This window comes from Papaver somniferum, chromosome 11 (genome assembly GCF_003573695.1).
Source record: "Papaver somniferum cultivar HN1 chromosome 11, ASM357369v1, whole genome shotgun sequence".
NCBI classification, from domain to species: domain Eukaryota; kingdom Viridiplantae; phylum Streptophyta; class Magnoliopsida; order Ranunculales; family Papaveraceae; genus Papaver; species Papaver somniferum.
The window spans coordinates 138,766,109-138,778,675 of NC_039368.1; the positions used below are offsets into that span (position 1 = coordinate 138,766,109).

Below are 12,567 nucleotides of genomic sequence, written 5' to 3' on the forward strand. Positions count from 1 at the left end.
TCGCAAAATATGTTGAAGTTTGCGAACCAACCGAACTTCTAACACTAGGTTACTTTTAACTTGCAGTTCGGTTGGGAACTTGGTTGCGTTGAAGTTTGCGAACTAACCGAACACACACGATGTACCCAAATAAATTGTTAAGTTCAAAGTTCGGTTACCTACCATTTTATCCTAGGTAACCGAACATTACACTGTACGACCAAAACCTCCATTAACGAGCGAGTTCGGTAGCCTGTGTGTTTGGAAAACGTAACCGAACTACACTTTCAGGTGTGTTCGGTTACATGTTCTTGACATATGGTAACCGAACTGACCCAAATCTACATAAAAAATTTCATTTTTTTTGAAAGTTTGGAGCAATTCAACCAACATTATCTAAGTTTGAAGCACACCTGGTACCCAAATATCCTTCCTCCGGTTGTGGTTGGTAAAATCCATCGTTTTTCATGTTTTCCTTCTTCATCTTCTCTAACTTTACTCTCTCAATAATTCTACTTCTTTTAAAAAAAAACATCTGATTTTTTAATCTCACTAATTATCTTTAACTTAATCATCTCACTAATCATTACACTAACTGTTATTAACACTAACTAATCATCACCCAAAATTAATCAGAAGGGTAATTTAGATATTAATATAAATATCCAGATAAGGGGTGACCTAGATTTACTTCTAATGTCTTTACCCAAAATAAAACCATGGTCCCAAAAAATCGTTCCAATTAAAACTCCAAAAGCTAGCTAATCTAAGCCCTTATAAGCTAGTCCAATGTTTTGATAACATTGTGCAATGCATCAACTTCCAAGTCCCAAGTCCTATCTCTATCTGTTAACTCTCTGACCCATCGTTCAACTCATTTTCTGTTGGCCTGAGACAGTTAGACCAGGCTTCCAGCAGTTTGTACTTTGTACGTAATATGGTAAATTAAAGGCCTATACTGATTATAAGACTACTATGATATTAAAAAAAAAAAAAGAAAAAAAAAACAGAGAGAACAATCAAATAATTCTACTCTATAATGCATAAAACACTATGTAATTCGTAGTTCTAGCACATCAGCGACAGACAACACATCAGAAAAGTACTTATACACAAAGTTAGAAGAATCAGAAACCTGCTAGCCCTATGTGGCAGGCGATGGTGTTGCAGAAACATAATATTCTCACAGGTGTTGTTATTGTTGATCTTGAAATTAGACTTCATATTTTATCAACCACAGCACCAGTCTTCAACAGATCTGTCAATAATGAGGGATACCACTTCTCCAAATATGCATACCCATCCGACTTCATAACCCCTACATGCAAAACATTTTAATGGTTAAGAAAATAATTGTTCAACCAGAAATAGAACAGACAAACATGGTACTCCTCGTGAAATCTATACGACTAGCTAACTTCTTTTCTTAAGGTTCTAAACACAACAACACTTACCTCCCAAATTTTCAGGTTTAGCTGCAAATTTTAGACAGATAGTTTTCAGTTTCAGGCATTGGTGTCGCTCTGCTATGGCTAGTGTTGTTGCAGCCGTACTTGCTTTTATTTCTTTACATAATTTAGCCTCACACATGAGTCTCAATCGTGGAAGGTCAAAGCGATCTGCTGCGACTAACAGATGTTGTAAGATTGATGTTGAAGTGCAAGGAGATTTTGAAACAGAAAGTTCATATGGTTCTGGCAGTTCATCCGAGTACAAAAATAACAACATGGCCTGCATAAAATGATATAATTATACCGTAAGGCACGGACACTTGTAAACTCTACTATATTTTTTTAAACCAAAGCATGATGATGAATTGTCAAATTTAAGCCTTACCTTAAAGGCAAAGGGTTCAAACTCTTCAATGGCTACAGTTTCCACGCCTGGATTACCCACTAACCCAAAAAACTGAGCTCTAAATACGGGAGATCGAGCTGCAAGAATCGATTTATGGGCTTTGAAGAATTCATTGCTAACTTGAAAAGTAACGTCACAACCAATTTCAGATTCCAGCAAACCCTTGAGATTCTGAATCATATCTGACGGAGGAACTGAAATAACATAATCTTTGTCCTCCTCAGCACGAGTTTGCACTGTTTCATCAATAGTTTGAAATATTCTATCACGAGTTTTCACCACTCCGACTGTACAGTGGATGCTAAGGCAATCATCCTTGAGATAACTTGAGCTCTCCAACTCCGACCTCTTCATATACTTTGCATATCCCCTGAAATCAATCCACATAGATAAGTCAATTATGCACTTGGCTGACCTCAATATAAATGTTTATGACAAATATGTATTAACGGATTGGGGAGGAAATAAGTAAAAAGTAGTTGGGAATGCAGAACAATAGTCTGATTTTCCATCTCCACTATTTATTTATTGTTCCCTATGAATGCAATCCATATTCAAAATAATTTAAAACCATAGGAAAACACGTACGCAGCGACTCCTTGTGTCGTGAACGTTGTTGGTGATTTCACAGTAGAAATTCTATGAACACCATATTTCCCTTTCTCGCTTTGGTCCAGCAATTTAAACTCAAACGTCGCCCTAACTTCTCCAGGGCTTACTATCTTAAGGTACAAAGATATGTACTCCTGGCTATCTTGAGTATCGCCGTCTGGATAAAACTGTATAACCCAATCATGACCACAAACTGTAAATCTGCGACTAGTCATGGATTTACCAACTCCAATTCCCTTCGCTAGAGAAAATCCTTTTATCTTGTACACATGAGAACCATTCATAGTCTCATAAATCGACTCCGAAGATAAAACCTTGTCATTAGCTTTAGACTTTGAAAATATCGGCCATTTTGGGGCCATGATCGATCTTTAAATACTCTTGGAACTAACTTAGAATTTAAGTCAGAAGCGTGATTGAAAGAAGAAAAAGATAGTAAACGCAAGGGATTTTTGTAAAGAAATTTAAGTATTGATTCAATAATAACATGCAAGAGCATGTATGATAGATTCTAGACTTGGCTCCTCCTTTTGTAGGAAAACAATACAAATTCAATTCCTACGAAAATTCTGATTTCCTAAATAGGAAAAAAACAGAACTTTGATTCGTAGCCCGAATACTCTAGTTCTAAATCCGAAGTTGAGCTAACGATAACTTTTTCCCTTCTTTCAAATGAACGGTATTTTTGGGGACATAGGCCCAAAAGATAATTCAAACTTTGGGCCTGACAGAATGGAACGTAATCTGCAAGAGCATTGAGCATACACCACAACCACAATGGCAGCAGGTGCATAGCTCTATTTAACTTCAACCACAAGGTTTCTCAAACTAGCTAGCTGCATGTAGCTCTGTATACGTCACAATCCTATCTCAATTTGTCTGAACTAGGAAATTTTAGGCCTTAAACACAGAGCTAAGTGACATAGGGTCTCTAATTATTTAAGGATGGACATTGGCACTGGATATGGCCTCAGTTTAGGTCTCCGAGGAATCGTATATAAAAATTAAAAACGGAAAATGAGTCATTTGTCCAAATATTTTTAAATCACGGTTCAAATGGACGAATAAAAAATAGTTTGGGTGAAATGGCCAAAAAAAAATAGTAAGGATGAAACTGGATACATCCTGTGTAAATTAAAAATAAGGAAAAATATTTGAAAATGGGCACGATGAAACTGGTTACATCCTGACTATTTTTACATTTTTGTCCATTTAAAAAGTATCAAAATCTAATTGTCCATTTCACCCAGGAATTGTTGATTTTGGTCTTTTTAACCAATTTTGTAAATTAAAAAGATATACCACCTCCGTTTCTGGATATGAGGTACTAGTTTTTCATTTTAGTCTAAAAATAGGTCACGCTAAAAAGTGATAATATCTCTTTATGAGAAAAGGGGAAACTTTTCTTACGAGGGTTTTACAAATTTACTTCATAACCCTTTTGTCCTCTTCCTCTTCAACTCACATCACGGGTAAGTTGAAAGAAGTTGCAACAATGTTAAACCTCCGGGAAGACATTCTCCAATGTCCAAGTAATCTTTTCAAGGCCACCAAGGAAGTTACTTTTGGTATTTAGGTGCGTACGTAAGTTTTTGTGCACACATTACACTACTTGGTAACCATAGTTTTCAAAATATGCATCATGAGCTAACTCCGACATTCAGGGCCCGCCGTGAGGTAAGGCTAGAAAAGCCTTGCTTTGGAGCTTATTTTAGGAAATTTTTAGAGGGCAGCATCTTCAACATTGCTAATGGGGTGCTGTGTTATTGAGAAAGGTACCAAAATCTATATAGGGCGGAGGATTTTTTGTTTTTGTCCAACACGTGTTTTGATACCCTCCTTAGTAATCCGGCACCCCCATTTATAGCCATGAACATTTTAGGAAATTTTTAGGGGTTATTTTTATTTATTTAGAAAAAGAAAAAAGAAATTCTGGTCTATTCCATGATTAGAAAGTAAAATATGGGTGACCTCCAGTGAACACCGACACACCAGTATTGGTGCCGTGTCCGCGTCAGACGCGCGACGGACACACGACACGCGTTAGACACTGACACGACACACGTGTAAAAATCTATACTCCATTTTAGTAGTTTGGTAACCTAGTGCGTCAAGGAAATCTGTATAATAGTTAATTTTTCTACATGTGAGCTAACCTAACGGCATAAAATTGAATTTTTTTCATGTATTTGCGTAATTAATGTATTTGATATACTATATCATTATGATCTTAGTATATAAAAACCATTTTATTAATATATATATATATATATATATATACAGACGTGTCCTTGTCCTGGTGATTTTGGATTTTTGCCGATTCTTGTGTCCATGTCGTGTCGTGTCCGTATCCCGTGTCAGTGTTCGTGCTTCTCAGGTGAACTCTTACCCGATGAGAGAGCAGAATAGAAATAGAAAATTAGTTGAGAACGGAAAATTGTCTAATTGTCAGCTATATAATTTTGTCATTAAACACGGAGGGAAGTATAATTTTACTAACATTTTCATGGTGTTAGAACTAGTTGCGGATCTTGTTAGTTTTACTACCATTTTCATAGTGTTATAGCTTCTGTTGAAGATCAACATGGGCAAGAAGCTAGAGAAATCAGTTCTAAAATTTGCATCGAAGTTTATTCGCTTTGCCACTGTTGGGGCAACACATGATACTTGAGAAATATTGCATTATACTTCTCTAGCTTTGCAGTTTCTTTGTTATTTGCTATGAACAGGGTGAGGGTCGAACTTGCGACCTCTCTCGTTTTATGCACGATCTCATCACTAACCGGATTAAGCATGGTTGGTCTAAGTTCATTTTGGGCCTTAAAAAATGCCAATTGCCAAAACATCATTTTCACCTTAGCTTGGTGCATCCTTCCTTTTTGCAAGAAAACAAACAATAAAACTTGGTCTTTCATTGATTTTTTTCATTTCTAAATAGTGAACATTAGAAATCAAAGAACAGCATTGCTTTATTCTGAAGAAAAGATAACAACAAAAGAAAAAGATGGCCACACCTAATAATCAAAGATCAAGACTTTTAGTTTTCCCCACAACCAAAATCAATTGAGAAAATCAAATCAATCTTCAGATTTCTTAGTCCCATCAGCATAGATATGGATTACTTCATCAACTTCTTCAACATGTCTTACCACAACTTCAGATTTATCATCTTTCGAAACTCCAACTTCAGATGTTGAGACCTTTTCCTTTTCTTTCTCCTCTCCTTCCTCAGTTGCTTCAGTACCTCTTCCTTTGAAGAAATCAGTGATGGAAGGTAACTTGAATTCACCCTTTTGGGATAGTGGAATTGTGATATTACCGATCAATGGAAGATCAATGATAAGACCCAACAACAATTCATAATCAAGATCCCAATCTGTACTCACATCTTTTGCAACACTCAGTAAAATACTATAAGGCACTTTCACGTCCACTTCAAGCAATGTTATCCCGCTTGCCTTCAGATTACCTGGATCCGGCACTTTTCCGGTCAAAATAACACTGCAAACAACAAACACAATAACATGGCGGTAGTATCAGATCGAATACATGATCAAATCTCATGACCAGCAAAGTTTGATGAACTTACTTGGTATGGCTTTTGAGGGTGTAATCAACTTCAACCATGGGAAGCGGTGTGATGTATGGATTGTTGACAGAGATCTTTGCCAGCAGAGTCACTGAAGTAAATCCAACAGATTTGATATCTACATCAGTCAGTGTTGCTTCTGGTACTTTCTTGAAGCTATCAATTGTGTCTGTCACAAAGTGCTTAGCTTTGTCGAATAAATCAGCCATTCTTTCTCTCTAGATCTCTCTCCCTGAAACTGCTAATGCAATAGACTACTAGTCGGATGAAAATGAAAGATGATGACGATGGTATGGAGATGAGGACCTTTGGGTTGAATAAATATACATTGAATTGGCATCTTTGCTTAAGGATCAATTTATTCTCAGATTATTGTTCACACACTTTCATATCAAACAAAGGTGAACAAAACCCAAGTACGGATTAGGGGAAATGTAAACGGTCAAAACCATTTTCTTCTTTTGCACTATTGGATAATGCATTTTGTCTCTTTTTCTATTAAGTGTGTGATCATGGTGGATAGTGGGACAATTCTTTTATGTAACTATCAGTTGAGTAATGGTCCATTATCCTACCACCTCTTTTTAGAAAGTGCAAGTCTGGCATTAGAGTAAGATTAAGGGGTTATTTTTATCATTTTCTGGAAAGATCAAATATTCAGTGACATTGCTTAATTACTTTACATAACTCTAAACACGTAATACCATTAACATATAGTTTTTTCTGATGGATAGAAATTCAACGCTAACGAGTTTGGGATTCATGTTACTGGTATTATGAGCCAATTTGAACAAGACCAGCGCTAGTGCATGAAAATCCTTGTGAAGTAAATGAAACGGTAGGCATATATGGCTAATCTTGTGTACGTACGTTAGACAAAATGACACTCTTCTGTTCACAAAGTCGGTAGGATTCCTTTTTAGGGTACGGTTGTAAGTCAAAAACATGTGTTACGGTGAAATCATTTATTAAGTCGATAGGATTCGTTTCAAGTGTACGACTGTGAGTCAGCAGCATGTGTTTCCTGCGAAATCATTTATGAACGCAACCAAAATTTAAGGATGTTAGCATTCCAAGAAATCTAGGATTTAGTTGATGTAAACGTAAAACTACAAGCGTGGAGTTGAGCTTATGGTGTTTGAAACTAGACTATGATGCACCAATATTGATACGGGATACTGATACGGGGATTCGTCAAATTTCATAAAATGGGAATACGAAAATCGGTAGGATACGTGTATTTATTAAAAGAACTAGGGTCTTGCCCGTGCGCTGCACGGAATCAAATTACTTGACCTGTATATTCATGCAGATTGATTTCATGAGTTGATTAATCGTAAATAAAAGAAATACAACCCTTGGCAGAAGATGATAAACAACTTAGTAGTAAACACATGTTCAGATCATCGACTAAACACTCTAAAAAGACATGTAGTAGATTGTTTTCTCCTTCTTATCTCAATTGTTCATTGACGTCAAAATCATCGTTTCCAGCTTGATCGCCCGCCTCTTTACCTATGAAATCTGGGCTATCTGCTCGTTTACGTGTACTTTTGCTTCGAATGTAGCATGATTCATTTGAAGAAGAAGAAAAGTTGCTGAAAGTAATAAATAGCAATAAGAGGGTTTAGAAATTAGAGTATTACAACATAGATACCACAAACTATGGTAGGACTAAAGAGACACAATGCTACATAACTTACAGAAATTTTCTTCATAAAATCATTTTCTCACCTCTTCCATGTTATTCGATGGATCAATTCGTATGTTTGGTGCAGCGAGCAACATACTTCTCAAAGCAACTCTTCGATCAATACCCTCGAGACGGAAGAAATAATATCGAAGTACCATACTGGTAAAAGTAAGCCACTTGGAGAAATCTTTGGTCAGTACCTTCAATCTAAAATGAGTATGCAAAAACCCAAATTGAATCAGTACTTAAGCTAAACCATGTCAAGGAGATGTTTGCAGGAGTTATGAACGAAGCGTTTACCACTCTTAGCAGCTAAACCATCAACAGTATCATAGTTAAGCCTTAAGGTTAAGGAAGTATCATGAAAACCTACTCAATCATGAATAACAAACTAATCAAACTATAAATTTTAAAAACCAACACAATTACGTTAAACATATATATTTTATTTATTCATACCATGTGCTGAACGAACGGAGAAGAGTGGCCTAGATCAGTCACCCAAGACGGCACCCAATGATTTCGAAAGCTTCTAAGACTTCTTCCCACTGTCCTTGATTTACTTCCTTCTAAATTTTGGACAAACTCTTCAGTTAATTGGAGCCAGAAATCATGATACTCTTAAATCTACGCAATGGATAGCTAATATTGCTATTGGAAGTATGTAGGTTTTATCCTAGTCAAATAACAATGCCGTCTGTGGGAGTTGAACCCACAACTGCATGGTCGACAATCATGTGTTCTTCCATTTGAGTTAAGACAGCAAGAACGATTAATCAAGCACATGAGCAAGTCAGAAGAGTAGCAAGAAGACAGTGTACCTGATTCACGACTTCATGCACACATATTACCCCAACAACGTAATCTCAAGTTTAGTGTACAAAGTGATGAAAACGTTAGTGTACCTTACCAGATACTTACCAGATAATTTCATCAGTAATGTACCATGATATTCATTTTTGCCCATAAGTACTTGCAAAGGTACGTAGTAAACAAAAAGGAGGCATGTATCAAGGAAGAAATCTTTAGATAGGGAAACTATTCGTGCTTTATGAAATGAAAAATAATGGAATGCGTTGAAAGTTTCATGTGAACCTTCCTTTTAAAAAATTAGACAATACCTAAAATGATTAGCGCTTTTGATATTTTTTTTTTGAAGCATGTAAAGAAAAAACCTTTTGATATTGATAGTGAAGCATTCAAACAAATTCCACTACCGCAATGTTTTTCAAACAGGAATGGTCTTAGAAAGATACATATCGGTAGTTTGGAAGGTTGTTTTGACCTAATTCGTAGTCTGTATACATCATGTTGTGAGGTATGGATGATGAGGGATCGATCCCCAACGTGGGGGCCCTAGAAATGGATATGGCATCGGATTCATTTCCTTAGGCTGCAACTGATTAAGCAAAAGAACTACCTACAATGATAACAATATGATACCTAACTGATCATTAGCATAGATTAAACAACAATCACCAGCATTTTTAAAAGTTGGTCACGTCCCATGCCTAATTCAATCAGTCGGCCTCCTAATTATCTATGCTCAACCTTGTGTTGAGAATAATTTAAAAATTAAGAATATTATACGCATTTAATGGAAAATAAAAATGAGATAAGAAATGGGTTTAGAGAATTTTCGTTATAGTCATGTTTAAGGACTCCGACCATTCCTTATCGTGCCGATTCATATAGCTTAAAGGACATGTCACAATGGTCATGTCTAGAAACATTTATCAATGAGAACGTTAAAGAGGTTCTTATGTATTCTACTTGAACAAAAGTTGAAAGTAAATGCGAATTACTCAACTTCATTTGATGCCGGAAGATGGAAGTTTAGAATAACCAATGCATCGGTGTATACGTGTCTTCTCCTACTTGCAAGACCATGAAAATAGTGCAGGTTAAGAACTTGACTCACTCGATGTATGAAACAGAGAGCAAATGCTTTAAAGATATAACTACTTGAGAACATAAACACTAAGAAAAGGAGGAACCTATAAGTATCATCAACGTACCTGTAAGTACATATGTACCAATTGAGCCCCATTTTGCATTATCTTCACCTTTAGTGGGACCAAAATATCTCTCGAGCAGCATCCTAATGAATAAACCTGTTAAAACAATTGTTAGTCATGAAAATTATTTCTCACAATTTGATGAAATTTATTACAAAATCTATTCGAATATCTCGACATAAACATCAACCCTCGACCATTCACTAATCTTCATGTGATCTTCTGATATTGACAAAGTTAGACAGAAAGAAATGTCTTTGGCTAACTACAAAGTAGAAGTTTAGTAAAAACAAAAAATCAAAAATCATTATTATGAAGCAAATTATATAGTTGTAAGAAAACTCTAACCTTGTGCTCCGTATGAAATGTTGTGGTAACCGTGGAATCCACAACCACCATTTTCAGTCGAGTAAGTGGACCAATTTAAATAAGTATAAGCAAGTTATTATTGTGCTGAATATATTTAGCAACTTAGTTACCTTGGCTCCGCTTCTTTATAAACATGACCTTCGGTACAGCAAGAAGATTTATGATCTCCAGAAACTCCTAGCTGCAAGATGCACATGCTATATATTCGTCTGTATAGCTTGGTCTTTTCGCAATACACGTCTAGTCGTTGTTTAGCTGCGAGCAATAGTGGTTATCATATTATTCCAAATCATAATAACAAAATACAGTGTTGTCGTTGGAAAAAGTACTTCAGAAATCATTTGATGGAAATTCTTGTATTATTCATCTCCATTCTAAAGTTTTATACCCCGCTTTAGAAACTTTAAAAGAGAAGTCTGTGTGTTATTACTCCTATCTCGCCCATTTTTTGCCCCATTACTTTCAAAATGTATGATCATCATTGTTCAGGTAGTTACAAAAAAAGAATCAAATACTGTCGAAATTATGATTGAGGATACATATTCAGACTTATTCCTGATTAATTACCTTCTGTATGTTGTGCCAAGGGAGTTCAATGGAGATGATACCGTCAAAATGTTCTTCAGGGGGATAGCCCACGGGTTCTCAGTGCCCCTGCCAGTAATACAAAGCATCCAAAAAACATCATTAAGCCCTTGCAGAAAAAACCCACATTAACATGATCTAAAGATTCTAAAAGTCCAAACTCTCTATAGAAAAAACATTGCACCTCAAACAATAATTGAATACCAAGTATATTGCTATTGCTATTATTAGACACATATAAATCTTCACAAACACAAAGTTTCCAATCAAAGTTATTCAATTCCTGGTTGATTGATTGAATACTTCCCTGTGCATTTGCCTCTTGCGATCCCTTACGTTGTCAGATCCTTTGACTTGCACTACGCATCCACAACCTAAAATAACTTAATGGATAATCACAGTCTCCGATGTAAATTTTCAAACCTGGAGTGATGCTTCTCTATTCTCCACCGCTTCAAGGTTGTGCCTATTTCACTTGTCCAATTTGGCAGTTCAGCTGTAACATATTCAAATGTGAGACTACTTATATTAAATATGACTATAAAAATAAAAAAGAATGTTTGGAAATTTACTTTCTGTAATGGTTGCTCACCTGGAAATTTAATGGATTCATAGTTTGAGATGCATTAAATTTTGGACTTGTGATACGTAGTGAGTCATTTGCACATCGGATCTGGTAATTAAATAAAACATAATAAATCGTTTGAAGAGAGACGTTGAATCACAGTTTATGGATGCCTAATAAATGCATAATTTTAACTATAAATTTTCTACCTCCAATGTTAATTCAGCTCTTTCAACCACTCCACAATTGTGCCTCCCGATTTGTGAATCCTGGAGATTACGCTGTAGGTGGGAATGCGAGTGCATCCATTAGTTGATTATGGGTCAGTGGTAGGCGTGGGCTCCTCCGACGTGAACTTAATTGCTGCCTACTGCTCGTCATTATCTTTATGTCCGTTCGTCAAAGTCCAGAGCGTTTACAAACATGTACAACAGTAGCAGCTTCAAAATTCCACCATACCTACAAATTGCACAATGACACTAACAATAAAACCTTTTAACGTCGAACGGTCACTGCACAAAACAAACGAAAACGTAAAATTAAGAAAACGTAAAATTAAGAAAACGACAGAGAACCGTATATTTCAGTCATGATTATTATTATTGACAAATCTCACACCCCGTTACTGCTAATAATAGCGATCTTTGTTCTGATAATGATACCCATAGCAAGATTATAGTGTTACACAGAACGACCAATAAGAAAGATGGTGCACAGATCTTTGCTTTGATAATAAAACTTGTACTTCTAGATAAACAAAACAACCATCAGAACAAAATCATCAATCAATTATACTCCTTATAAGCATTGGGAAGCTCCTTTGTTTTCTACGCATGTTCCTGAAAAATAAGAATACAAAACAGGTTTGGATAAAAAGAATACAACACAGGTTTGGATGTTTTGTAAAAACCAAAGAAGAAGAAGAAGAAGAGGAAGAAGAAAAAAGGCAGCAGGTGTGCGTTTCTTTGTGCTGTAAAAATGAAAAAGAATAGGCATAGGGAAATCGGCAGCAGAAGTTTCTTGGTGTTGCAAAAACATAGAAGAATATGCAGAGGGAAATCGGCAGCAGAATTGGAGATTAGGGTTTTATTTTTGAGCTCCGGAATTAGGATATCAGTTTGGGTAGGTTTGATATCTGGATATTGGTGATGTATGCCGAAAAGATCTCGAAACCCTCGATTCCTATTGGTCGGGGGCCAGGAGCTTTAGAATTCAAGCTTTTGGCGAAACCCTCGATTCCTATTGGTCGGGGGCCAGGAGCTCTAGAATTCAAGTTTTTGGCCTAATTTTCATTCTGGAG

General features: G+C 36.2%; 2 protein-coding genes and 1 long non-coding RNA gene across 6 annotated transcripts; all 3 read right to left on the minus strand.

Annotated features, from left to right (window-relative positions):
• Positions 1 to 1,199: 1,199 nt before the first annotated feature.
• On the minus strand, positions 1,200 to 2,810 carry LOC113325327 (BTB/POZ and MATH domain-containing protein 3-like). Its single transcript, XM_026573526.1, has 4 exons — positions 2,425 to 2,810; positions 1,816 to 2,206; positions 1,434 to 1,710; positions 1,200 to 1,297 (listed from the first exon to the last, which is right to left on the minus strand). Exons 1-4 carry the CDS (start codon positions 2,808 to 2,810, stop codon positions 1,200 to 1,202), a joined length of 1,152 nt encoding a protein of 383 aa, XP_026429311.1.
• Positions 2,811 to 5,340: 2,530 nt separating this feature from the next.
• On the minus strand, positions 5,341 to 6,387 carry LOC113323612 (desiccation protectant protein Lea14 homolog). The gene is made up of 2 exons (XM_026571931.1): positions 6,038 to 6,387; positions 5,341 to 5,949 (listed from the first exon to the last, which is right to left on the minus strand). Exons 1-2 carry the CDS (start codon positions 6,244 to 6,246, stop codon positions 5,526 to 5,528), a joined length of 633 nt encoding a protein of 210 aa, XP_026427716.1. The 5' UTR covers positions 6,247 to 6,387; the 3' UTR covers positions 5,341 to 5,525.
• A 921-nt stretch (positions 6,388 to 7,308) lies between these two features.
• Positions 7,309 to 11,171, minus strand: LOC113320508. 4 transcript variants are annotated; one of them, XR_003346139.1, is made up of 6 exons: positions 10,685 to 11,171; positions 9,749 to 10,372; positions 8,190 to 9,604; positions 8,031 to 8,099; positions 7,772 to 7,937; positions 7,309 to 7,635 (listed from the first exon to the last, which is right to left on the minus strand). It is a non-coding gene; the product is annotated as an uncharacterized LOC113320508 (long non-coding RNA). The 4 variants fall into 4 exon arrangements; XR_003346138.1 differs by having other exon boundaries at positions 7,772 to 9,604; positions 9,749 to 9,844; positions 10,228 to 10,372; XR_003346137.1 differs by lacking the exon at positions 8,031 to 8,099.
• Between the last annotated feature and the right edge of the window lie 1,396 nt (positions 11,172 to 12,567).